Source organism: Camelina sativa, chromosome 6, assembly GCF_000633955.1.
Source record: "Camelina sativa cultivar DH55 chromosome 6, Cs, whole genome shotgun sequence".
Classification (NCBI taxonomy): domain Eukaryota; kingdom Viridiplantae; phylum Streptophyta; class Magnoliopsida; order Brassicales; family Brassicaceae; genus Camelina; species Camelina sativa.
Window position 1 is genome coordinate 4,679,354 of NC_025690.1, and position 25,949 is coordinate 4,705,302.

The 25,949-nt window shown below is 38.3% G+C and overlaps 2 protein-coding genes and 1 pseudogene across 2 annotated transcripts; 1 reads left to right on the forward strand and 2 right to left on the reverse strand.

Annotated features, from left to right (window-relative positions):
- Positions 17,492-20,568, forward strand: LOC104790402. The gene is made up of 13 exons (XM_010516151.2): positions 17,492-17,819; positions 17,921-18,085; positions 18,193-18,297; positions 18,383-18,466; positions 18,546-18,661; positions 18,742-18,843; positions 18,917-19,030; positions 19,146-19,202; positions 19,300-19,366; positions 19,461-19,514; positions 19,617-19,691; positions 20,042-20,077; positions 20,211-20,568. The coding sequence occupies exons 1-13, from the start codon at positions 17,715-17,717 to the stop codon at positions 20,325-20,327; spliced, it is 1,197 nt and encodes a 398-aa protein (XP_010514453.1). The 5' UTR covers positions 17,492-17,714; the 3' UTR covers positions 20,328-20,568.
- On the reverse strand, positions 20,528-21,960 carry LOC109133286 (annotated as a pseudogene).
- LOC104698695 (zinc finger BED domain-containing protein RICESLEEPER 2-like) lies at positions 22,132-23,505 on the reverse strand. Its single transcript, XM_010414104.1, has 2 exons — positions 22,236-23,505; positions 22,132-22,151 (listed from the first exon to the last, which is right to left on the reverse strand). Exons 1-2 carry the CDS (start codon positions 23,503-23,505, stop codon positions 22,132-22,134), a joined length of 1,290 nt encoding a protein of 429 aa, XP_010412406.1.

Genomic DNA, 25,949 nt, shown 5'->3' on the forward strand with positions numbered 1-25,949 from the left:
GACCATTGCTAATCTAAGCTTTTAATTTCCTTGTTCTTGCTTGTTTGTTGTTGTTTTGTGTGTTTTTCTTGCTGGGACTGGTTGCTACAGGTTCCTATGGACGTATATGGCTTGGGCTTTGAGTATTGGGCGATTTGGAGGAGGTTGGGAGCGAGATTCGACTCTCGGCTTCGAGTAGATCGCGATTGCAGAGGGAGTGTCGATCGACACCACTTGGTGTCGGTCAAGACCAGCAAAACGGCATAGATCGACACTGTGGGGTAGTGTCGGTCGACACCAATGCCATTGTCGGTCGACACTAGGCTGGTGTCAGTCGACACCTCCCTTCCAGCGAGATGATGTTTGTTTTCCTGGTTTGTATGTTTTGTTTGTTGTTTGTTTGGAACATTGGAATCAATGTTGCTTGTGTGTATAGCCCAGTAGATGGGAGGATTGCCTCACTGAGTGTTTATCAAATACTCATGCATCTCAATTTGTGTTTGTGGTGCAGGTAAACGCAAAGTGTGATCGTGTAATCAAGGCAATGAAGAGGAGGATGTTTTAGGGACTTGTTTGGTTGTTGTCTGGCCTTTCTAGTTTGCTAGAATTGTTTCATTAGAGCATTGTTAGAATTGCTGGTTCGATGTTTCCATGTTGTTTGGTTATCGGAATTGATATACTTGATTATTGGTTATTAATGATGGGATAATTTGTTGGTTATTGGTATTGGTATTATTTCCGCTGGTTGGTTTAATTGTGGTTAGGAGACTAGTGGGTATTAGACCACTAGCTATATAGTATTTACTTATATTATATATTATTATTATTATCATTTAAAAAAAATGGGTCGTGTTGTTTTAGTTTGATATCAGAGCCCTTACGGTTCTAGGTTTGGGTTCACTAGGCTTTGTGCTGTAGATGTTTGGGGATTGCATGTCCTGATTGATTATGTGAGTTAGTCATTTGTTTGTTGCATGGAGTCCTAGAGCATCCTCTTCGTGCCTACAGGGGCAGATATGACATTCTTGTAGATGAACGTTACGACATTCTTCTAGAGAGGTATCGAGCCTAGAGGGGCAGATATGTGTTCATATGCTGTTGGATCAGAAACTTCTATGTTTGATGGATAATCCAGGTTGATATGAGAAGTTGAGTGGGAAGATGTAACATTGTAATGTTATACTCGGACCACAGGAGGTACTTTTGTTCTTGAGATGTTTATAGTCGTTAAGGATTGTTGCTCCTGAGGGGATGGTGATTCCCCTGAATACCGATAGCTCGAGGGGCTGGGGGCTCCGAGAGTGGCAGAGGGGATTATGTTCCCCTGAGGGGATGAGTATTTCCCCTGATACCGAGATCTTGAGGATTGTGGTCCAAGAGTGAGACGATATAACTCGAAGACGCTCGTCTGAGAGTGAGATTGGTATGGCTCAAAGGTTTCGACCTAAGGGTGGAGGAGTTGGGAGCAAGCAATGCCTAGGACGTGAGTATAAACATAACGATTGAATGTAGACCTTGAGAGATTGACAGTGGTTTAATCTTGGGTGTTGGATATGTTGACCAATGGGTCAGGGTCTTATGACCAGAGCGGTTATGAAGGTGTGGCGGTTGCGCCAGGATTATAAGGTCGGTGGTGCTGGAGGCTCGGGAAGGGGAGTTGTAGCAGGTTTGAGCCGGGAAAGGCATGTTTGCCAGATACATAAGTTCACGAGAAGCCTTCATGGCAGGATAATATATTGTTGCGACGATGTTGGATTACGTTCATTGGAGATGGACATGGTTGCTAGATTCAAGGTTTTGGTAAGCTTGCTGAGGGAAACAAGGCAAATGGTTTGAGTTGGCGGCTTGCAAAGCATTTGATGCGGTGAATCAGAATGTGCGGACGTATGGTACTTGTTTGTTTTATTACACTCGTATTGATGATTTGTTGTGGAGAATTGCTAAGCGAAAAGCTAACTTTGTAATACGCTATCTTATGGAAGTTTCCCTAAGAGACAAATTACTAAAGGTTCTTGGATGGACAAGAGGTGTTGATATCCGGGTGGTGGTGAGTTGATGTCAGCATACTTGATTATTAGTCTAGTAGAGCTGTGGAAGAAAATAGGGGATTCTTACATCTGATCACTTCACCGTGGGGAGCGTTGGTGTTGTTCGTCAAGTAGAAGGACGAGGTATGGGTTTAGGAGTTCGTGGCGATGTTGTTTGGATTAATAAATGCGTCAGCAGCGTGTATGAGGTTAATGAACAGCGGGTTTCAGGAGTTTCTGGACGTGTTTGTCATCATCTTCATCGACAACATCCTAGTTTATTCTAAGAGTCCTGAGGAGCATGCAGTGCATTTGAGAGCAGTTCTGGAGAAGCAGCATGGGCAGAAGTTGTTCGCTAAGTTGAGCAAGTGCAGTTTCTAGCAGCGTGAGATGGGTTTTCGGTGTCATATTGTGTGTGCAGATGGGGTTTCTATAGATCCGGAGAAGATTCAGGCTATTAGAGATTGGCCTAGACCGCAGAATGCCACAGAGAACAGGAGTTTCCTTGGGTTGGCAGGCTATTACAGGAGGTGTGTGCAGGGGTTCGCGACCAGAGCACGTCATATGACTAAATTGACAGGGGAGGATGTTGCTTTTGTCTGGTCACAGGAGTGCGAGGAGGGCTTTACAAGCCTGAAGGAGATGTTGACTACTGCTCTAGTGTTGGCATTGCCTGAGCAGGGAGAACCATATGTGGTGTATAGAGATGCATCCAGAGTTGGTTTGGGATGTGTGTTGATGCAGCATGGGAAGGTGATTGCCTATGCTTTGCGGCAGTTGCGGTAGCATGAGGACAACTATCCTACTCATGATTTAGAGATGGGTGCTGTAGTTTTTGCCCTGAAATTTGGATATCTTATCTTTATGGTGCAAAGGTACAGGTGTTTACAGATCTTAAGAGCCTAAAGTATATCTTCACTTAGTCCGAGCTGAATTTGAGGCTGAGGTGGTGGCGGATTATGATTTGGAGATAACCTATCACCGTGGTAAGGCTAACTTGGTTGAAGATGCCTTGAGACGGAAGCGGGCGGCTTCGGCTCAAGAGCGGGATATGGAGTCTCTGGTAGGAGAGATCAGTGCGTTGAGCTTTTGTGCGGTTTCTCAGGAGCCGTTGGGTTTGATTGCAGCTGATATAGCAGATCTGTTGAGCAGAGTGTGGTTGGATCAGGAGAAGGATTTGGGGCTGGTGAATGCCTCAAAGGATGTTGATTCAGAGTATCAGGTTTTGGCTAATGGTACTATTCTGGTGCACGGGCGGATTTGTGTGCCTAAGGATGAGGAGTTGAGGCAGGAGATCCTGAGAGAGGCTCATGCGAGCATGTTCTCTATTCATCCATGAACGACTAAGATGTACCGTGATCTCAAGAGGTACTATCACTAGGTCGGGATGAAGTAGGACGTGGCTAGTTGGGTTGCGAGGTGCGATGTGTGTTAGCTGGTGAAGGTTGAGCATCATGTACCAGGGGGATTGCTGAAGAGTCTTCCCATTCCAGAGTAGAAGTGGGATATGATTACTATGGATTTCGTGGTAGGTTTACCAGTGTCCAGGACGTTTGATGCTATTTGGGTCGTGGTGGACCGGTTGACTAAGTCGGCACATTTTCTGGCCATTAAGAAGATTGATGGAGCAGCGGTCTTGGGTAAGAAATATGTGAAGGAGATAGCCAGGTTGCATGGGGTGCCCGTGAGCATTGTGTCTGATAGGGATTCCAAGTTTACTTCGGTGTTCTGGAGGGCATTTTAGGCAAAGATGGGCACTAAGGTGCATATGAGTACAACTTATCATCCCCAGACAAATGGACAGTCAGAGAGGACGATCTAGACGCTGGAGGATTTGCTGAAGATGTGTGTGTTGGATTGGGGGTGGCCATTGGGCAGATCACCTGAGATTGGTAGAGTTTGCTTAAAACAACAGTTACCAGGCGAGCATTAGCATGGCTTCTTATGAGGCTTTGTATGGGAGGTTGTGTCATACACCGTTATGCTGGACTCAGGTGGGGGAGAGGAGCATGTACGGGGCAGATTTTGCTCAGGAGACCTCGGAGAAGATTCAGGTTCTCAAGCTGAACATGAAGGACGCTCAAGATCGGCAGAGGAGTTATGCCGACAAGAGGAGGAGAGATCTTGAGTTTCAGGTTGGAGATAATGTGTATTGAGGAAAGTTTCCAGAAGTGGAAAGTTCTAAAAATGGGAAGTTTTATGTGAGTTAGAATTTGTCCATTTTTTTGTGGTTGTGAGCCTTGGAGAGGCTAGTGTGGCCTTAGTGGCGGACCATGGGGTCATTGTGTGTTCTGTGTGGTGGGCTAATTAACCATGTGTGGCCTTTGTGGCGGGCTGTTTAGCCGTGTGTGGCCTTTGTAGCAGGCTTTTTACAGTGTGTGCTCTTTGTGGCGAGCTATTTAGCCATTATGTGGACTTTCTGGAGGGCTGTTTAGCCATGTGTGGCCTTTGTGGCTGGCTTTTTAGCCGTGTGTGGCCTTTGTAGCGCGCTGTTTAGCCGTGTGTGGCCTATATGGCGGGCTGTTTAGCCAATTGTGTGGCCTTTGTGGCGGGCTGTTTAGCCAGAGTGCCGGCGGTCCTTCGGGACAGATGGTCTTTGTGACGGTCCTTCGGGACATATGGTCTTTGTGACGGTCCTTTGAGACAGATGGTCTTTGTGATGGTCCTTCGAGACAGATGGTCTTTGTGACGGTCCTTCGGGACAAATGACTTTTGTGGCGGTCCTGTTTAGGACATTTGTTTGGCCTTTGTGGCGTCCTGTTTAGGACATTTGTTTGGCCTTTGTAGCAGTCCTGTTTAGGACATTTGTTTGGCCTTGGTGGCGGTCCTGTTTGGGACATTTGTTTGGCCTTTGTGGCGGCCCGTTGGGCAGAGAGATGATCCTTGTGTGGTCATGAGGTATTCTAGTGAGGGAATATGTGGTTGGTAGGACATTGTGTTGTCTTACGCGAGCCACAAGAAGGAAACCTGGATAGGGATAGGACTCAGACATGTTCAGAATTGTTTGCTCGCGACTCTTGGGGGACTTTGATTCTCCTAGTACCGCCATATTCTAAGACTTTGTGGCTTGGGAGTGTGGTTGGTATATCGACTTCGGATGACGATTCGGGGGCACGCTGTAGGGTGGCAATCCGAGAAACGAGTATTGGACTTCCTTATATATATTATGGCATGCGGGCTTAGGCCCGATGAGGAGTCAATATTGTGGCATGCAGGCTTCGACTTGATGAGGAGCCAATAAAAACTCAAGGTTTAGGCTTGTGAGTAAAGGAAAGTCCAAAAGTCGAGAGCAAATAATGCCTGGAACGTGAGTCTATCGCCTGGAGGTGACCTTTCGTAGATCGGTCAGAGGAGTGCGGACCGTGGAGTCGGTTGCACGGGAGTCCTTAACTGATGGTTGTTCGAGATTCGAGGACGAATCTATGTTGGTGGGGGAGAATCGTAACATCCGTGTTCCGAGAATAGAATTTGAGATATGTTGAGTAAACCAAAAGAGTGGATTTTATTTAATTTTGGTTTAATTAAATTATGGTTTAATCTAATTAAACAAAACCCCTAATCTCTTTTCTCAAAGTCACGCCTCCTCTCCTGTTTTTGTTTTTTTCGACATTGTTATGAAAGAGAGACGGAGAGAAAGGGACAGAACTCTTAGTTGTTTAGTGTAAAGGAGGAAGAGAAGAAGATGAAGCTTTTTCTTTAGAGTAATGAGAGAAACAGAACTGTCAGGGTTTGGGAGAAGGAAGATCCGATTACTCAAAACGTTTCGAAAGGTATTGATTTTTGGTAGGGTTGTATCTAAGAGATTTTCGTACACTCTTCTTTTTATAGAAGTGAATATAGGTTAATATTCTAGGAGTTATTGGCGGTTTAGTGGGGCATTTTGTCTCAGTCGCGGATTGAGACCAGCGGGGGTTTCAGGATCGATTGCGGTTTCACCTGAGATCTGATCGTTCCGAAATTTTATGGGAAACTTTTGGACGTGTCGACCTTGCTTTTCAACAAAGGGATTAGAAAGTTAATGGTTCGTTTTGATTTCGTGGTTTCACTTGTGAGGTTGTTCTGATTTTTCTGCCAGTTTGTTTTCAATGTTTGTTTATTGGTGTGATTGGTTGTAGGAGCGAGTTTGGCTTTTCTTGGAAATTGGAGAGCCTCTCATTTGGTTGTTGTTATTTTCGTGAATCACTTGTTAAGGTGAGTGCATGACCATGGCTAATATAAGCCTTTGATTTCCTTGTTCTTGCTTGTTTGTTGTTGTTTTGTGTGTTTTTCTTGTTGGGATTGGTTGCTACAGATTCCTATGGATGTATATGGCTTGGGTTTTGAGTATTGGGCGATTTGGAGGAGGTTGGGAGCAAGATTCGACTCTCGGCTTCGAGTAGATCGCGATTGCAGAGGGAGTGTCGATCGACACCACTTGGTGTCGGTCGACACCAGCAAAACGGCACCGATCAACACTGTGGGGTAGTGTCGGTCGAAACCAATGCTAGTGTTGGTTGACACTAGGCTGGTGTCGGTCGACACCTCCCTTCCAACGAGATGATGTTTGTTTTCCTGGTTTGTATGTTTTGTTTGTTGTTTGTTTGGAACATTGGAATCCATGTTGCTTGTGTGTATAGCCCAGTAGATGGGAAGATTGCTTCACTGAGTGTTTATCAAATACTCATGCATCTCAATTTTTGTTTGTGGTGCAGGTAAACGCAAAGTGTGATCGTGAAATCAAGGCAATGAAGAGGAGGATGTTCTTGGGACTTGATTGGTTGTTGTCTAGCCTTGCTAGATTGCTAGAATTGGGTCATTAGATCATTGTTAGAATTGTTGGTTCTATGTTTCCATGTTGTTTGGTTATTGCAATTGATATACTTGATTATTGGTTATTAATGATTGGATAATTTGTTGGTTATTGGTATTGGTATTATTTCCGTTGGTTGGTTTAATTGTGGTTAGGAGACTAGTAGGTATTAGACCACTAGTTATAGAGTATTTACCTATATTATATATTATTATTATTATCATTTAAAAAAAACGGGTCGGGTCGTTTCACTAACCATCCACTTAACCATCCTAGAACCGTAAGGGCTCTGATACCAAACTGAAACAACCCGATTCTTTTTTTAATAATAAATAATAGTAATAAATACATTATATAATTAAGTATCTCATACTACTTAATGAAACCAACCCAAATCACAACTCAACATTGAACCATCAACAATCATTATGCAGAGCGGAAACATACCAATAATATAGAAACAATATAACATCAATACAATAACATTTCTAACCATTCTATCCAACAGCCTAACATAACTCTATCCAAGGTTCCAACATAAAAAATATATCTAACAACACACATATGAGACCCTAGATCACCCGCCTCCTCATCGCCATGATTCCACGTTACATACCTGCACACCACAAACAACAATTGAGATGCGTAAGTATTATCATAAATACTTAGTGAGACAATCCTCCCATCTACTAGGCTATACACACAAGCAACTGAGATTCCCATGTTTAACAAACAACAAACAAACACAACAAAACCGGAAAATCACGAAACAGACAAGTTGGTGTCGATCGACACTGGCCCAAACATGGTGTCGACTAACACCAACATGGTGTTGATCGACATCGACTCCGCATACGCTTTTCGCTCGAAGCCGATCATCGAATCTCTGTTTCCAACCACATCCAATCCATTCCAAACTCACCCAAAAGCTTCTGGAACCTATAAGAACCATAATACAACCACCACAAGAGAGAACAACACCACAAACACAACCAATCAAGCAAACAAAGGATCCTCAGGCTTAGATAAACCATGGTCACGCACTCACCTCTTTTTCAGGAAGATTTTGACCCAACAACAATAAATCCAACCCTCGGAAGCCTTCTCCTTTGTTCCTAGCACAAGATCTCCACCCCACTGGGACAGATCTCACCAAAACAGCTTAGAATCTCCAAATCCCCTCAAGAATACTCTCTCTTCTCTCTTTTCTCTTTAGAACGGCCAAAACAACTACTCCCACGACCTAGGTCGAGTTTTCTCTTATATACATCGGTTAGGAACTCTCAATTAAGCCAAACAAAACCAAAACAACAATTAAAAACAACCTGGTCGAACCAAACATTGATGGTGTCGATCAACACTCTTCTTGGTGTCGATCAACACTCTTCTTGGTGTCGATCGAAACCCCTTCCCAATAACCAGAAATTGGTTCGCGGGTGTTACACTCTCCAAATTTGATGTGGAATAAATAGGAAAAGAAATTCATCATTATTTATAAAAATTAATTCAACCTAATTATAAGAGGTACATGATAACGTCAAAACTCTTCTAAACAACTTTGTCTTTTGATTCAACCAGCTCTACAATTTATATTTTAAACAATTCGTACATGGTCAATATCAAATTCAAACTCATCTTGATATAACTTATATTTATCTCATTAATTGTTTAATAATATAATTCTTATAAAATACAACTATAAATAGTCTTCGGTACAAGCAGCTATCGACCATATAAAAAATTCTCTAGAATCCAGAGACAAAGGTTAAAAATAAAATTATATGCTTTTTATGTTTTGCTTATGGTCTTGTGTTTGGTTTTGATCTTTAGGAAAATAATTAGATTATGGTAATTTACCAGCGTGGAGGTCTTTCAAGAAACAAAGGAAAATCGACCACTGCATCAGGGATTGACACTGAAAGATAGGTATATATGTTTTGTATATAATTATTTATTGAATTTCAATGCATATACGATGAACAGTATTAAAACGAAACATGATTACTGAATACTGAGTATGTATATATTATAGTATGTTTGAAAGAAAAAACATTGTAAAATTATGCTTGAAATCGTTATTACAGAGTTTATATGAATTTTTTTCGAGATCAAATTCTTGAGCAAAAATGGTCTGTAAAGAGATGTGGTTCTCAACGTCTATAGTTGCTTATATTTTATAATGATCATATTAGTATCACATATTTGTAGTGGTTACTGAAATTTCCAAAAAACTATGTTCATGTATTCATGTTCGTATGTTGGTATCATGGGTTGAAGATGCTTGTTTTTAATTAAAAAGATATAATTATTTTTCTATTAATACTTTTTCTATGTTATTGCTTACTCTATTTTTTTTGTTTGTTACCATTTACCATACTATTTGTTCTGTTTTTCCTCTGCACTCATTCCTCTTCATTCATTTTTTATTATTTTTCCCTTTCTTATTTGTTCCTTTTTATTCTTGTTCTTTCTCATTGTTTTTATTCCTTAATGGATTATTAGTCGGAGCCTAAATGCAGGTTTTTTTAAAGCTCATTTTAGGTTTGGAGTTTGATTTAGAATGGACTTATAGGAATAAAGTGATTTTGATTTAATTTAATTAATTTAGATTCATAATGTTTGGAAATGTTGTTAATTGCTGGAATGGTGCTAGTGAAATTTGTGATTATGTTGTAACTTTGTTAATGATTCTGTAATTGTTCATGATATATCATGGTTTTTACGGTTTTTAACCATGATTAAAGGAGTATTTTAGAATCTTTTGATGTGTTTTTAAATTTTTTTGTGGTTCTTTACAGGTTTTATAGGATTTTGGTATGGATGAAGCAGAATAGAGCAATTTGGAACGGTTTGGAGCAATGATGCTGAAAGAGATCAACTTGGAGGCGATCTAGGATGATGGTGTCGATCGACACCTTTTGCGGCACATGAAGAACACAAGTTTTGAAGATTTACAAAGTTACCCCGAAGTCTTCTCTAATTGTAACATTAGTCCCCGACGTGTTGTAGGACACACATATATATATATATATATATATATATGATTTTTAGGTTTAAGAAGCCCTTAACTTTTTTTTTCTACAAATTTTTGAGAGAGAGACCTAGAGTGCTTTTGGAACTCAGCTTTGTTGAGAGAAGATTCTACACTCCTTTGTTTTCTCTTTTGATTTTTTATGATATCTATTTTATTCATGATGATTGTTTCTTTCAGTATGTCTGAGTATATTTCTTGTTAGGTTTACGATTTTCGTAGGGTTTTAATGGTTTATTCGATCTGTTGATTCTTTAAGATTCATTATTTTCTGTGATCTTTATCTTTGGTTGTTTTTAATATTAATTCTTGATTTAATCACTTAAAATTAATAACCTATGAAAGTAAATTGATATGAGAATATAATTGATTTTATTGATAAAACCTTTGATGAGCAAAATTACTTTTTGCAAAAGAATTGAATTAGTGATTTTGTGAACAAATCTAAACTAGATTTGAAAGCTGGGTTTTAACTTGAATTTTACAAAAATATTTGGATTTTTCGGGTTTTAAACTTAGATAATATTTGCATTGAGAACTGATTTATTTTACAATAGGGTTTAGAGTTCAAGATTTGATTTTAAATGATTGAATCCTGATTTATCAATTGATTTGATATCCTATTAATTTCTTGAGAATTTCCCTAGGCCTAGCGTTTTTAATCCCTTGAATTTACACACTTTGACTTAATATTTTATACTGCTATTTTCTATTTGAATTATTTTGTTTGGCGTAATCATAAATTTCTGCAATTTATTGTGTGATCTTGAGTCTCTGTAGATTCGACCCCCAAGTACTACAACTGCAAAACTGTTAGTACCTCTAGGGTATTATAATTTGAGCTTATCAGTTCACATTATTAAGTTTAGACTTTTCAAAGTTAGTTTTAGGTTTATGAATTTGAGTTAGAATGGATTTGTTGGGAACAAAGTGATTTTAGTGTAACTTAATCAATTTGGATTCATAAAGTTTGAAATTGTTGTTGTCAAAAATTAGAATGGTGCAACTGAACTTTGTGATTCTAATTGTGTCTTTGTTAAGGATTTTGTGATTATTCACATTATTAGCTGTAGGCTTTATCAAAGCTCATTTTAGGTTTAGGAGTTTGATTTAGAATGAATTTGTGAGGAGCAAAGTGATTTTGGTGTAAATTAATTATTTTGGGTTTATAGGCCCTGATTGGTAAGAGACTTTTAAACTTTTAAAATTATTTACAGCTATTTTTTGCCAATCAGACATTTTCTGTTTTTATTTTTTTCTAAAATTTGAAAGCCACTTTTTTTTTTCCTTCCTTGTTTTCTTATTTTTTTTGTTTCCTTGTTTTAAGATCCATTTCAATAATAATTTTTTTTTTCATCATCATCATTAACAGTTGTGTAAAACAATTTATAAGATTCATCATTAGTAAGAGAGTAACATTCAAAACAATGCATTGTTCAATGGATTTTTGACAACTCATATAACTACTCAATTTAAAAAAAGCATACAAAACAATTAAAAATCAATCAAAAATCAATCACCAAAAAAAAAAATTTCAAACAAAATCACATATTTGATTGACTTTCATTTTAATTTTTTTTTATTTATTATTATTAATAATTATTCTTGTTATTAAATTGCTATATAAATTAAATTCGGACATAATTATTCTTTATTAAAATTATATTATTAATACATAATAATAATAAGAATAATAATAAAAAACAGTTACAGCTTTAATTTTTTTTGGTAAACAATCACATTTTAATAGTTAAAGTTTTTACAGTCAAAGCATCTAAAGTCAAATTCTCTACGGCTAAAATTTTAAAGTCAAAGTCTCTACAGCCAAAAGTAACAACCGTAACCAATCAAGACCATAATATTTAGAATTATTGTCCAAAATTAGAATGATGCAATTGAAATTTGTGATTCTATTGTGTCTCTGGTAAGGACTTTGTGATTGTTCACATTATTAAGTATAGGCTTTTTCAAAACTTATTTATTTCATTTTTTTTGGGTAAAAAATCATTTTTGGTTAAGGAGTTTGATTTATAATGAATTTGTTGGAAACAACGTGAATATGGTGTATTTTAATTAATTTGGATTTATATTGTTTGGAATTATTGTCAAAAACTATAATGATGCAACTGAAATTTGTGATTCTACTATGACTTTGTAAATGATATTATGATTGTTCACATTATTAATTACGTACGCTTTTTCAAAGCTCATTTATTTAAAAATCATGGAGAGTTGTTAGAAGCATCCAATGATGCAAATGTGATGCAGGTGAAGGAATGAAAGTGTTCAATTCTTCGCACCACAACTTAAGTATGTTTTAACAAAAAAAAAAATATATATATATATATCAGATAAAAACCTGTAGGTATCAGTTGCTGCAACCTGGCATACAAGCTCATCTCCAAAATTCTGGCAAATCGCCTAAAACCAGTTCTGCTCCATTGTATCTCGCCTAATCAGGCGGCTTTCCTAACGGTAGAAGCATTGGCGAGAATGTCCTGTTAGCAACAGAGCTTATCTGGAATTATGAGAAGGATTCGTGCCCTCAAAGCTCTCTACTCAAGGTGGATATAAGAAAGGCTTTTGATACGGTGTTGGGATTTCATTCTTAAGATCTTAGAAGCACAAAGCTTTCCACGTCAATTCATCACATGGATCAAGGAATGTATTTCTACCCCACGCTTCTATGTTGCTATAAATGGTGAGCTTGCTGGTTTCTTCAAGGGGGCAAAAGGTCTTAGGCAAGGTGACTGCATTTCCCCATACCTATTCATTATGGCTATGGAGGTCCTATCTAAAATATTAGACATGGGACAAGCTCAAGACAGGTTTTTAGCGCACCCTTTGTGCATCTCTCCTCTTCTGACCCATCTAGCATTTGCAAATGACCTGTTGGTCTTCTCAGATGGTTCTCTTCAGTCCATACAGGGTATCTCAGTGATTCTTCACCAGTTTCACTCTTTCTCGGGGCTTGAAATGAAACCTGCAAAATCAGAGCTGTTTCTCGGAGGAACCAATGACTCTGATGTTGCAGATCTTTCAAGACTAGTGGGGATTCGGTTAGGGTCATTTCAAACCCGGTATCTTGGTCTCCCGCTAAGTCCAACTAAGCTAACCCTGGCTACTATGCAACCTTTCACCCAACAGTTAACGAATCAGCTTCACTCCTAGACGGTTAAGTACTTGTCATATGCGGGTAAGATACGTCTAATAGTCTCAGTTATCTATGGAAAAGTGAATTTCTGGTTGGTTCCAATGGAGGCAAGCCTCGGGTTCTTATACTGAGTGTTTCTCTTCAAAAGGTACGTGGCAACAAATCAGACAATCTTCTCCCTCGGTGTTGTGGTACAAGGCAGTCTGGTTCAAAGAGTCAGTCCCTCGGTTTTCGTTCATCCACTAGCTGGCTGTTCTTGGCAAAAATAGCACGAGGGATCGTCTTCAACATTGGGGAATGACTGTACCTGCGGAATGTGTACTTTGTTCTTCTGATACTGACTGACACGATCACCTTTTTTTGAGTGTGAATTCTCCAGGTCTCTATGGGTGGCTTTCCACCAAAGTTGTTGCCTTGAAAGCGGTTAGCTTAGTGAGGATAATTCTGATCTTGGGGATTCTCCACATTTGGGTTCCTATAAGAAAGGTTAGAAGTATTTCTAAAATTGTTGTTGAAGTTTTTGTTGTACCCTCGGTTTTGGTAGTATCCTTGAGTACCAACATAGTTGACTTCTTCTTCTTGGTCATAAGAATCTTCTTGGAAAGGCTCCATGTTTACAAGCGTTTACTTCACGTTGTTGGTTCCTTAGAAGTTGGTTCATCATGTTCTTAAGATCGGCAATCTCCTTAGTGTCGGAATTTCTAGAACAGATGGTTCTATCAAAATTGGTGCAAGTATTGCTACTACTTGCGGCAAGGTTGTCGATGAGAGCTCGTCCTTCTTGAACAGTATTCGAAGTAAAATATCCATTGCTGGCCGTGTCGAGTGAAAGTTGATACTTAGGGTGTAGTCCTCTATATAAGGTACTTAAAAGGTTACCTTGAGCAAAACCATGATGGGGGCATTCACGTTCATAGTCCTTGAAGCGTTCCCATGCTTCATAAAAATATTCGACTGGTCCCTGTTGAAAACTTTGCAGCTTGTTGCAAAGAGAGTTGGATCTCGACTTTGTGTAGAAGTGGTTGAGAAAGGCTGACTTGCATCCTTCCCAACTAGTGATCGATCCAGGAGGTAGAGACTTTAACCATCTATGGGCCTTGTTGGCTAGAGAGAAAGGAAAAAGCTTACACTTCAAGTAATCTTCAGGAATTCCATTGGCTCTTGTTGTATAGCAGATTTCTTCAAAAATATCAATGTGGTCCATCAGATGTTCAGTAGAAAGGCCGTGGAACTGATTTGGTTTAACCAAACCAATAATTTGAGGTTTAATCTCGTAATCAAGTCGTGGAGGATGAGTGATACGGATAGCAGCAAGGTCTTGAACGAATTGGTTAGGAGCATCATAATCGTCTATGGTACGGTTAGGAGTGGCACGTCTTAGAGGGTGCACATAAGCAGGTTGTCTTCCGCCATCTTGAGGTAGTTGTGGATTAGCGACTAGATCAGTCTGGTGAGGAGGAACATCGAGGTTGTCTCCCACGCCTAGAGGAGTAGCATCACGAGGAGCTTGTAGGTTTTCTCGGCCACCTAGAGGGTCGTTGTAGATCAGCGGCTTCAAGGTTCGGGTTGCCACCTTGTGCGAGAATTGGTTCTCCTTGCTCGTTTAGGGCAGGAGGTATCAGCGGTTGGTAGAGGTTAATGGGACCTTGGTCCTGGTTCCTTTCTTCGGTCATGAGTTGTTGTTTTCGAAGTTTCCTAAGCTCACATTCTAGTTCAATGTCTTGAATTGGAGATACGGTTCCGGAAGGTTGACTCCTAGTCATGCACTACAAAATTCAAAAACAGAAACTAAAAGGGAAAATTGAGGTTATCGAAAAACAAGAAAATTAAAACTAAAATTGAAAAATTCAAAAGAAAAAATTCAAAGTATCTTAGACGAAAGTTCTTATCAAATTCAATGGGCAACTAGTTACTCCCCGGCAACGGCGTCAAAAAGCTTTGATGTGTGTAAAATTTCACTCCAAATCTTTTACCTAAAAAGACTACACAACGACTGAAAATGCACAGTTAATCAGTGTAGTATTTTAGGATTGATCCTACAGAGAGTAATAGCTAACACAAATTGAATTAAAAGATAAAGAACTATGGCTAAGACTAAACCAAATATTGGGGTTTTGGTTTTCCTAATATCTATTGCAAATAAATAAAAAAACGGTTTAAAACTATTAGACTGAGGCGTTGGGCGTTTTGGGAGTCATCTCAGGGTTTTCATGGTTCTAAGCAATATTAAGTGTAAGATCTAATAAGTAAATACTAATTTCGGTCTAGGTTCTCAACTACGAAACACTAATGAACTAATAAGCTACTATCATAGAATGAAAGGCTAAATTCTTCATACTCCGTTACTCAACTTTCGCAGGCAACGACGTATGTCAACCAGCTAGTAAAACAATTTCGATACATTCACCAAACCCCGCAACTCAACTTATGCAGGTTACGACGCGAGGTTTTGGTATAACACTAGTTCGGAGAAGTAGGATAACGCGGTTAGCGCTCCCGTTCTCTAGATCAGCACTTGGTGATCAATCCAAGCACATGCATTAAGATAAAGATGTCCCAAAAGAACTCTAATATAAACCAAAAATGAGATCTAACAACATAATTGAAGCGAACCTATGAATTCCCCTTGAATCACCCCATAAAACCCAACAAAGTAAACTACTCGCTCATGATGCAAAGAAACTACATTTATATTATTAAGAATAGCATCAAAAATGAATCAAAAAACAAAAGGGGTTCAAAGGACACTTCTCTATTTGTCACAAAAGTAACTTGATCCCAAAAGCAATGATAGTATGAAATAAGAAGGGGTAGAAAGAGAGAGCTGGTGGATCTTCAAGCTTCTCTGGTCGTCCATGGTTGCACGACAGGGGCGGTTTAGAGGCAATGAAGAGCACACACTGAAAACCCTAGGTCTTAAAAGTATTTATAGGGTTTTGTCTAGGTTTAGGGTTTTGTAAGGGTAGAAACATCTTTTCTTCTTGAGTGCAGGACGTGGTGATGGTCGCTGGTCAGGCCTTGGATAAAAGCCCATCGGCTGGTTGGTTCTCCTTACGTCGGTCTATAACACGTCTTGGTAAAATGGGCACAACTTCCGGATGGCTGGATGGATTGAGATGATTCCACTTTAAGGAGAAATATAACTCTTCCAGCTTTGCATAGATACCAAGCATGTCGAAATGTGAGTTGTAGAATTTCTTCAAAAGTTGTCCGTACTGTAAAGCTCTGAATCTGTCCTAAAACATGTTTTCCTTGTCTTTTGGTCCAAATTACTATAAAACCTGTAAAACCTTCTTGAAACCTGAAATACTTGATAATAGACCTTTTATACCTGAAATCTCATCAAGCTAGTCCTAAATGCATATGAAAACTATAGCTAATATGGGTAAAATAATAATGTTTTCAAAATCCCCCCACCACGCTTCCCTTAGCAGCCTCTTGGGTTCAAACTGTGCAATCCGTGCCACCGCGATATGCCTGTAAAATCCTCAAGCTACTTCTCCAAACGGTCCTTTACATAATATGGAAAGAGCGCAACAACAGAATTTTCTCTGCAACTTCGCTTCCTATTACCACGATCAAGGTTACTATCGACCGCATCATGCGTAACCGTCTCATATCCTTTTTGTCGGAGGATATGGATACTTCTATTACTCTCCTTGGATATTATTTTGGTTGTATTCTCAGCCCACTTTAAGTGAGGCTAAGCTCCTTGTAAAATCTATCAATGTTCCATATGCTCTCTCTATAAAGAGCTCGGTTTGTTTTTTTGTCTGCATTGTACTATGTAAACATTTTTTATTGGTATAAAATTTAACATTTAACCCAAAAAAAAAAAAAAACCTATAGGTAAGTACAATGCAAACTTACCTACAGGTGCTTGATGACCGTCTAACGACTAAGCAGGGACTAATCGTTCGTAAAACTGTTTTTGTAATTAACGAATTGTATTTTCGTTTGAATAATTATTGTGCGTATGTTTTGTTTTTTTTGGTGAATAATTATTGTGCTTATGTTTGATTAAGCCTAAAATCATCAATAACTTAACTGAAAAGGTGATTTTTTTACAGTTTTAATTATCAAACCCGAATCTTTTTCTTTATTTTATGAGTTGTTTAACATTTTTTCATTGCTGTAAAAATGAAACCAAAAAAAATACTTTTTGAGTTTTGACATTAAACAGTTTAGAGATTTGCAGATTTATTAAAGACAACGAGACGTTTGGGATTATTTGAAGGATGTTTTGATCTGTTAGAAGGGGGGCAACTTGGCTTAGCGTTTCTCACGGTGGCTCCAGTCATCCGGTGGATTTGGAGCTCCTTCGGGTTGACAACCAGATCGGTTATAACTGACATCAACGTGTCTACGACGTATCTTCACGATTCCATCTTCCCCCCCACCCCATGAGTCACGACTTGGTTTGCTTATTGGGCTTTCTATCTTTGGGCCTTACCCTTAATTTTCAAAATACTGTAACTTGAACTTCTTTCTGATCAAGGATTATCTTCTTCCTTGAGCTTTTTGTCTCTTTGAATATTTTGCATTTTCCAACATTCTTTCTCTCTTCTTCTTGGTTTTTCAATCTTCCCTCCGATTCAAGCAAAATCCCTATCGACCCACAACAAATTCTAAGGTTTTAATTCGGCGATTTTGGCCGAATTAAATTTATCTATATGAATTTCGTCTACGAAACTTTTCAAATCGTATACAATTCTCTTAGTACAGTGGAAAAATATGAGAAGACCCAATCACATGATGAGGCTTCTACTAACATCCCTTTTCGGGGTTATTGTTGGTTTCCTTATGGGTATTACTTTTCCTACCTTGACCTTAACTAAGGTAACAACATTCATATACAATTACAAATCTTCACCTTTGCTTGATTATTATGTCATTATTGTGATCTTTCTTAATTTTTTTTTTTTTGATAATTGTGTTAGATGAATCTTCCATCAACATTGTTCCCTTCGATTGATCTTGCATACATTGAGGATAAATACTCTGACATATCAAGACAAAGACTATTTGGTTCTTGGTCTTCTACAAAAGGCTTAAAAATCAATAAGGACATCCCTGACCCTCCCTTTAACTATAATGACACTAAGGTTTTGTGTGATTCTTTCTCTCTGTTTCACTGCTTGTTTTTTTTTAATATAATGTTTTTAAAATAAATAAACTTGATGATAATTAGAACATTTTCGAGTTATTGTAGATATGGGTTCCTACTAACCCCCGTGGTGCTGAGAGGCTACCTCCAGATATAGTTACACCTGAATCAGATTTATACCTTCGTCGGTTGTGGGGTGACCCTAGTGAGGTAATCTACTGGCTTTTTCTTTATTAGAGAATGAATGGTTTCAAAATCATGTCACATTTTTGTTTGTATGTCATGATGATGCTAGGATTTAACAACCAAGCAGAGGTATCTAGTTACATTTACAGTTGGTTATGATCAAAGGAAAAATATAGACACTGTGTTGAAGAAGGTATTTTGCCTCCTTTTAGTTGTTGTTCTTGTTCTTTCCTTCTTCTATTTTTCTCATTTCTTGACTTTACTTTTCTCAGTTCTCAGATAACTTCTCTATAATGCTGTTTCACTATGATGGCCGGGCTAGTGAATGGGAAGTGTTTGAATGGTCCAAACGAGCTATTCATGTGAGCATTCGGAAACAAACTAAATGGTTAGTGGCTACTTCGCTAAGTAGGAGTGTCTATGTAATGAAAGATTTACTTAAAAAATATCTATGAATTTTCGCTGAAGGTGGTACGCCAAGCGGTTTCTTCATCCGGACGTAGTTGCCCCCTATGAGTATATCTTCATATGGGACGAGGATCTTGGCGTGGAACACTTTAATTCAGAAAAGTATGTTTTTTTTCAAGCTTGGACTTCCTTTAAATAGCCATTTAAGGTTATGAAGACTAAATAGCTTTGACAGATATTTGGCAGTGGTGAAGAAACATGGTTTGGAAATCTCACAGCCTGGGTTAGAGCCATATGAAGGGCTTACATGGGAGATGACAAAGAAAAGAGACGACACTGAAGTCCACATGTTAGAATGATATAATGAAGTTTCTAAATTGTTTCCTTGCCACTGCTTTGGTTATATCATATAGAGTGGTCGACACTTACTCCATATCTCCCTCTCATATCATATGTTCTTGCAGGCATGCTGAGGAGAGGAATGGTTGGTGCTCTGATCCAAATTTACCTCCTTGTGCAGCGTATGCTACTTAACTTATCTAAATGATCTTAACAAAATGGATTTGCATGGAAATCAAATATTTCTCATCATCGTCTTGCTATAAAAACCAAAATCAGATTCGTCGAGATTATGACTCCTGTTTTCTCCCGCAAGGCTTGGCGCTGTGTGTGGCATATGATTCAGGTATGTAAATGAAAGAAAATCTCAGTGCTTCTCTCTTTAAGTGAAAAGAAAAAATAATAATCAATGTCTTCAAAATGTTACCTTGTAACTGCAGAACGATTTGGTTCATGGATGGGGTCTAGACTTTGCGGTTCGAAAATGTGTTCAGGTCTGAAACTTCACTTCCTTTGGACACATACATTTATGTACCTCTTTTGAATACTATACACACTCTGTTTTATATGCTCATTAGTCCTACTTGCCTTAACAGAACGCGCACGAGAGAATTGGAGTTGTAGATGCACAATGGATTATTCATCAAGGTGTTCCATCACTCGGAAATCAAGTATGCTTTCAAATCCCTCTTTTATTTGTTTTGATGGTAACAAAACTAAGATTTTGCATTTTGTGGACTGCCTTTGGAAACTATGAAACAGAATTTCTCTGTTGAATAAAGAAACCAGTACCCTGCATTTCAAAACTGTAGAGAGTCATATTTCTTAAGATCAAGGTCTATATACATAAGACATTCAAAAAAAGTTCTTGATGCGGTAATGTAGGGTACAAGTCACACCCGTTCATGTTAATAGAAATATCTAGTAATTGTATATATACGACATTAGCGTGTAATGTTATATGCATTGAACAGGGTTGCTAATGCTCCCTTTTTTTCTCTGTGTATAAAAAATCTGACAGGGACAACCAGAGAGAGGGAAACAACCATGGGAAGGGGTAAATACCGATGCAAGAATGAATAATACAACCAATCAATCCCCTAGTCCTTTTTCATCCTTGTTATTTTCGGTTATAGATTAGGATCCTCTTGTAACTCTTATCTGACTTGTATCTTTATTCGAGTTTTCAGGTGAGAGAAAGATGCAGGAGAGAGTGGACAATGTTTCAAGACAGATTGGATGATGCAGAAAAGACTTATTTTGAAGCATCTGCTCACAACAATGCTTCTTCACGGCCTCACCGGTAAAATCATTATCGAAGAAAAAAGGTCTCTCACCCTAACTTGGAGCTATGCTTTTTATTTAGTGTTTCTGGAAGAGAACAGTTTGGTAAAAAGAACAATTTTTTAAGCACATTTATTAACATCTTCTTTTTACCAACTCATTTAACCATATGAGAATTCCGGAGGAGTATAGAGGTATTTTGCTTTCACTTATATCAGTCTTTTCAGTGAGCAAGTAAAATTCTGTTTAATCGTACGTTGTTTACATCGAGCTGTACAAAAATGGAGATAGCTAATGTTAGAAAAGTTAGTTTAATCCTTCTCACGTCGTACTACTGTTTATTTACGAGTGTCAACTTACTTAAGGTGTAATAATTGTGAGTTTCATTACAAATAATTAAAAGATTGAAGTTGTAGCTAACATCATATAGAGAAATTATGAAAGATGTAATACGATGAACATGCCAGAACCAATGCAGCATGAGGGACAGAAATATACACACGGATCGCCGTTTTGTCTTAGGAAGATCAGCACACGTTTCATGGAGAATGAAACTGGAATCTGACTCTGAACACTTGTAGAATGTGGAAGAACCAATGGGACTAACACATGCTTGACACAAGCTACTTTCTTCACCGTCTTTGCTGACTCTCATGATCAGGTTATGTTCATGAGCAAAATGAGTGATTGTGTTGTCATCATTCCTCTTGAATGGCTCGATATCTTCGATTTCTTTTGGTACTCCATCGAGCTCTTTTTCATCCCACATGTCACGCCTTGTTGCACATAGTGCATGAAGAGCATAGTTAGGACATAAGGAACAAGAATAAGCCCCATATGACCGATCAATCTCTTCCCAACAAACTCCGCATAGCCGTTCTCCAAGACCAAGAGGATACTTATACGAAACGCGGTGGTCATGGTGATTGACATGAATTACACGTGGTAATTGAGCACACTCTTGATGGAATATCATGAAATCACATTGAAGACATACATCAGGAGAACGGTCACCTTTCGTCCCACACGCATCACAAGCGAAAGAGATTAATCTTGGCATGAGAGTGAGTGTATGCTCATGGACCTTCATATTTGAAAGAGCAACTAGTGGTGGATTTTTAATTGCAAAAGGATATCCAAGTTGAACTTACATATATCACAATGATAAAGTAAATTCCCAATGTCGTCTCCACATTGATGACAGCTTCGGTGTGTGTAATCTGGAGCACCATCGGTGAGAAGCTTAAGAGGGTGTCTAGCATGAGAATGGCGAATGATCTCTTGTGAGTCAAATAGGAAGACACAACTCTCTTAAACTACCAACCTACAACGAGGGCATAGATAGCCATGTATGTAGTAATCTCCACAAAAGTCTCACCACATTCGAGATTTAAAGTCAACCATGAGTAGAGGATGGGGATGCCACGGCATATTCAAATGGGCTCGTGCACACAGGGCATCAACTAGGCAACCAATGTCAAAATTTAGTTTACAATCAAAGCAATGATAAAGAAGGCGCTTGGTGATTTTACCGCATAGATGACATATTGGGTCGTCAGGAGCTCCAGTTGTGAGAAGCTTAAGACAATGTCCATCATTAGTACATTCACGGAAATAATATTTCTGTCTATCATTCCATGGTACTTTACATGACATGGCTTTTATAGACTACAATAGAATCTTATAATATCTAATTACAATCAATGTAATATACTATGACAATCGTATCTCAATTACAATCGTATCAGACAAATGCATGTCTTAATAAACCAAGTACTAAACGAGACAAAGGAACAAAACACCTTGTAGCTTCAAGTAGTCAAGACCTTAAACTTCAATGCAGAACTCTGAAAACAAAAGAATTGGATGAGCTAACATAAACTATAAGAGAGGCGAAAACAAAAAATAACAAAATCTAGTGATATACAAACCTTTTTCAAGTTGATCTTCATATTGTACTTCTGCCAGAATTTGAGCATTGGTAAGAACTCTTGATTCAATTGCAATGTCTTGTTTCATCCACTGCTCAGTACACATCAAAACCTCAACCATATAGGGAGTTAGACAACTTCTACATGGTTTTATTATCCTACCACTTGTGCTAAAAGCACTTTCAGATGCTATAGATGACACTTGCATAGCAAAGACATCACGAGCCATTTGTGATAGAATAGGGTACTTACCACAATTGACTTTCCACCAAGATAGAACATCACACTCAGTCCCCATCATCACATCTGGATTCTCAACAGCCTCTTTCAGGTATGTAGTCAACTCATCTTTTGTTACTTGAACTCCAATCTCATTTAACGCTGCTTTGTACCTTTTATCAATTGTGAAAAGACGAGGAACACTATCTGCTTCACTCACATCTGGCTGAGATGACTGAAAAGGCTGAGACTGAGATGACGGAGATGACTGAGAAGACTGAGAAGGCTGAGATTTAGCATACCGATCACTATACTCCTTGAACATATCAATCCGAAGATTATAAACCTTGTCATACATCTCTTTATATGTTGGAGTCTCTGCACCATACAACTCAGCAAAACAAATCTTAGCAAAATGAAGCTTCTTACTAGGATCAAATATTGTCGCTATTATCAACATCAGCTTGATATTACTAATCCCATCCCAGTACTTATCAAACTTCTTATACATTTCCTCAGCCTTTATCTTCAACTCAGAATCATAACTAGAACACAGCAGGTCAAGATTGGTTGATATGTTGACAATCTCTCCATAACACTTATGAGAATTCAGTTTAGTAGAAGCCGAGACAATCAATATTGAGTTGTAAAAAATCTCTAAAAACTTGTCTAACCTTTCAACTGCACGCCAATCATTGAAGCTACGAGGTCCAACTCTCTTTTTTCCATTATCAATCTCCAAGAAATGATCATTGTATAGCTTGTCTTCTGTCTCCATCTTATCAAATGCTACCTTGTACTTAATTGCCCTCTGCAACATCAAATAAGTCGAATTCCACCTAGTCTTAACATCCAAAGGCAAACGACCCCTTGTCATCCTAACAGAATCTATCTTCTGGTCAAATGCGTTTTGCCTATTTGAGTGGGATCTAAAATAAGATATAGCATTCCTGATTGCAAGTAAATTCTCAGAAACTTCAGTCAACCCGTCTCTCACTATCAAATTAATGATATGACCAGCACATCTCACATGCATAAACTCTCCTTTCATAACTAAAGACTCATCAGAAACGAGAGAGAAAGCAGTCTCAAACTTACTCAAAGCATTTGTATTTGCCGTTGCATTGTCCACTGTAATAGAGAAAACCTTCTCTATACCCCAATCAGCTAAACAATCAAGAAGAGTAGCTGCAATTGTCTTCCCTTTGTGGTCTGTCTAATACTTGAATCCTATTATAAGCTTCTTTAGTCGCCAATACTGATCAATGTAATGTGCTGTTATGACCATATAACTTGCACCTGTGATTAGCAATCGAATTAAAGATAAGATTAGAAGAGAAAGGTGAACTCAAAAACGAAAGATTTGTGAGTAAAAAGAAGGAGAAATTACATTACTTGTGACATCACTAACCCATATATCTGTTGTGAGTGAGACTCTTTGTTTGTTAGCAATGAACCACTTTCTCATTGTCGATTTTCTCTGAATAAGCATCTCAGCAATGTCCCTTGTGGCAGTCCTTCTAGAGTGTGGTTTATATAGATTCATCTGCATCCATGAACATATAGAAACATATTACTATCATTACAATAAAATCCAGGAAAAAAAAAGGAAAAAAAAAAGAACACTATACCTTGCTACAAAAGTGTCTCCAAGCCATAGATTCAATGAAAGATAATGGCAACTCCCCTATCACAAGTATCTCATTAGATGCTTTTCTGAAAACACTCTCTGGAACTTAAGCATTTTGCAGATTTTCATCCTTATTAATGACATGTTGACTGAACATTGGATCTTTTCCTTCTTGCCACGCCTTGTGCTACTTACAGACTTCAAGATGATTCCACAAATTTTTAGTCCCTGACTTTGATGGACACTTGTATTCTCTCTTGCAATATTGGCAGGTACATATATTGCGGTTATTTGGTAGCCTTGTGAAATGAACCCATACACCTGAGCTTGGAGTGACTTGCCTCAGATGGTTGTTCATCTCCATCTTTATGATTCTATTTTCTTTTTCCCCATTGATTTGCTTCTGGAGTCTGAAACCCTTCTCCTTGGTCATCAAACTCAAGTCCATCTGCATCATTATCTCGATCATGTTGATGTGGAGATGATGAATCCATCTGCTAATTGTAAAAAAAAAATAAGTTAGTGAAAGAAAACACCATGTCACCATCGATCATTGATCACACAAAACAAATGCTCACACAATGTCACGCTTATAATTGATTATCCCAAATGTAAGCTATTCTAATTCAAAGATCCACATGGACATGGATCGTAATCTTACACATGATCATATATATCCTAAACGAACACTTGTTGTGTGTTGTGTGACTTTGGTTTTCTTTATCTATGTACTGCAATTCAAAAACAGAACCCATCGATCAGACATGAAACATGAAGCTAGACTAAAACAGAACCCAATCAAATGATCAAACTAAAACAATACAAGACATGAAGCTAAACTAAAACAGAACCCAATCATGCTTTACTCAAAAACCCACAGAAATTGATACAAGATACAACATAAATTGAAACAGAGTAGAACTCGCAAACAAAAATGATACACGATACAACAAAAACAATCACCTGTGAATGTCTCCGTGAAGACTCAGACGAAGGAGATGAGTAGCAGTTTAGGTTTTCCAGCTTGAAGAATGGGGATTTAATCCGAATAAATAGTGTTTATAGAAAGAGTAACTGGAAAACGAACCGATGGTGAGAGGTAAAAGCAACAAATCAAAAGGGTTAGAGTTAGAGATAATCAGCTATGATCATTCATAGGTTTATATCTGTGGGTTCGTATAACATCAGGTTTGGATCGGATTTGTTTCGGATGTCGGATAAAACCCGATAGGGATCGGGTATCCGAATTTCAGAAATCCAAAATCCATTCAGGTTTTTTCTTCTTTCGGATCGGGTTCAGGTTCGGGTTTTTTGGGTTGGGTTCGATGATCGGGTTTCGGGTTCGGGTATTTTGCCCAGGGCTAAAGAATAACATACATGTACGGTTAAGTTTTTTTATTAGGAAGTACGAACAATAGAAGACGAGGAAGACAAACAGGGACATAGGGAAATAGCTCTTGTATATTTTCGTATACTTCCTAAGACGTGAGAAATCTCTAAAGACTCCCAACTATAAAACTTTCAATATAAATGTAATAAGGGACATTTACTCAAATGATATACATTTTAGGTAATATCACCAGAATCTACAAAAAAAGATTTTATTACTAGAATATTTTGTGTATTTTCAAAATACCCAGCATGCTCTTGTTTTATGTTACCGGAAAAAACGTTATTACAAAAATGCCATTTCCACGTCAGACGCAACGTCAAAAATCGCTGACGTGTATTAAATAACTCAGCCATAAAGCGTAATAGAGGTAATGACGGCTGAGTTATAGGTATGTTGCGGCTGATTTAAGGAAAAACATTTGAGTAAGATCGGACGGCTGACTAAGAGCATAACTCAGTCGCACGTTACTGCT

Coding starts and splice junctions, on each gene's coding strand:
- LOC104790402 (XM_010516151.2), top strand. CDS start 17,715: ATGAGAAGACCCAATCACATGATGAGGCTTCTACTAACATCCCTTTTC. Junction 18,086..18,192: donor TTAACTATAATGACACTAAG/GTTTTGTGTGAT, acceptor GAGTTATTGTAG/ATATGGGTTCCTACTAACCC. Junction 20,078..20,210: donor GGAAACAACCATGGGAAGGG/GTAAATACCGAT, acceptor TCGAGTTTTCAG/GTGAGAGAAAGATGCAGGAG.
- LOC104698695 (XM_010414104.1), bottom strand. CDS start 23,505: ATGAAAGGAGAGTTTATGCATGTGAGATGTGCTGGTCATATCATTAAT. Junction 22,152..22,235: donor TGAAGATCAACTTGAAAAAG/GTTTGTATATCA, acceptor TTTTGTTTTCAG/AGTTCTGCATTGAAGTTTAA.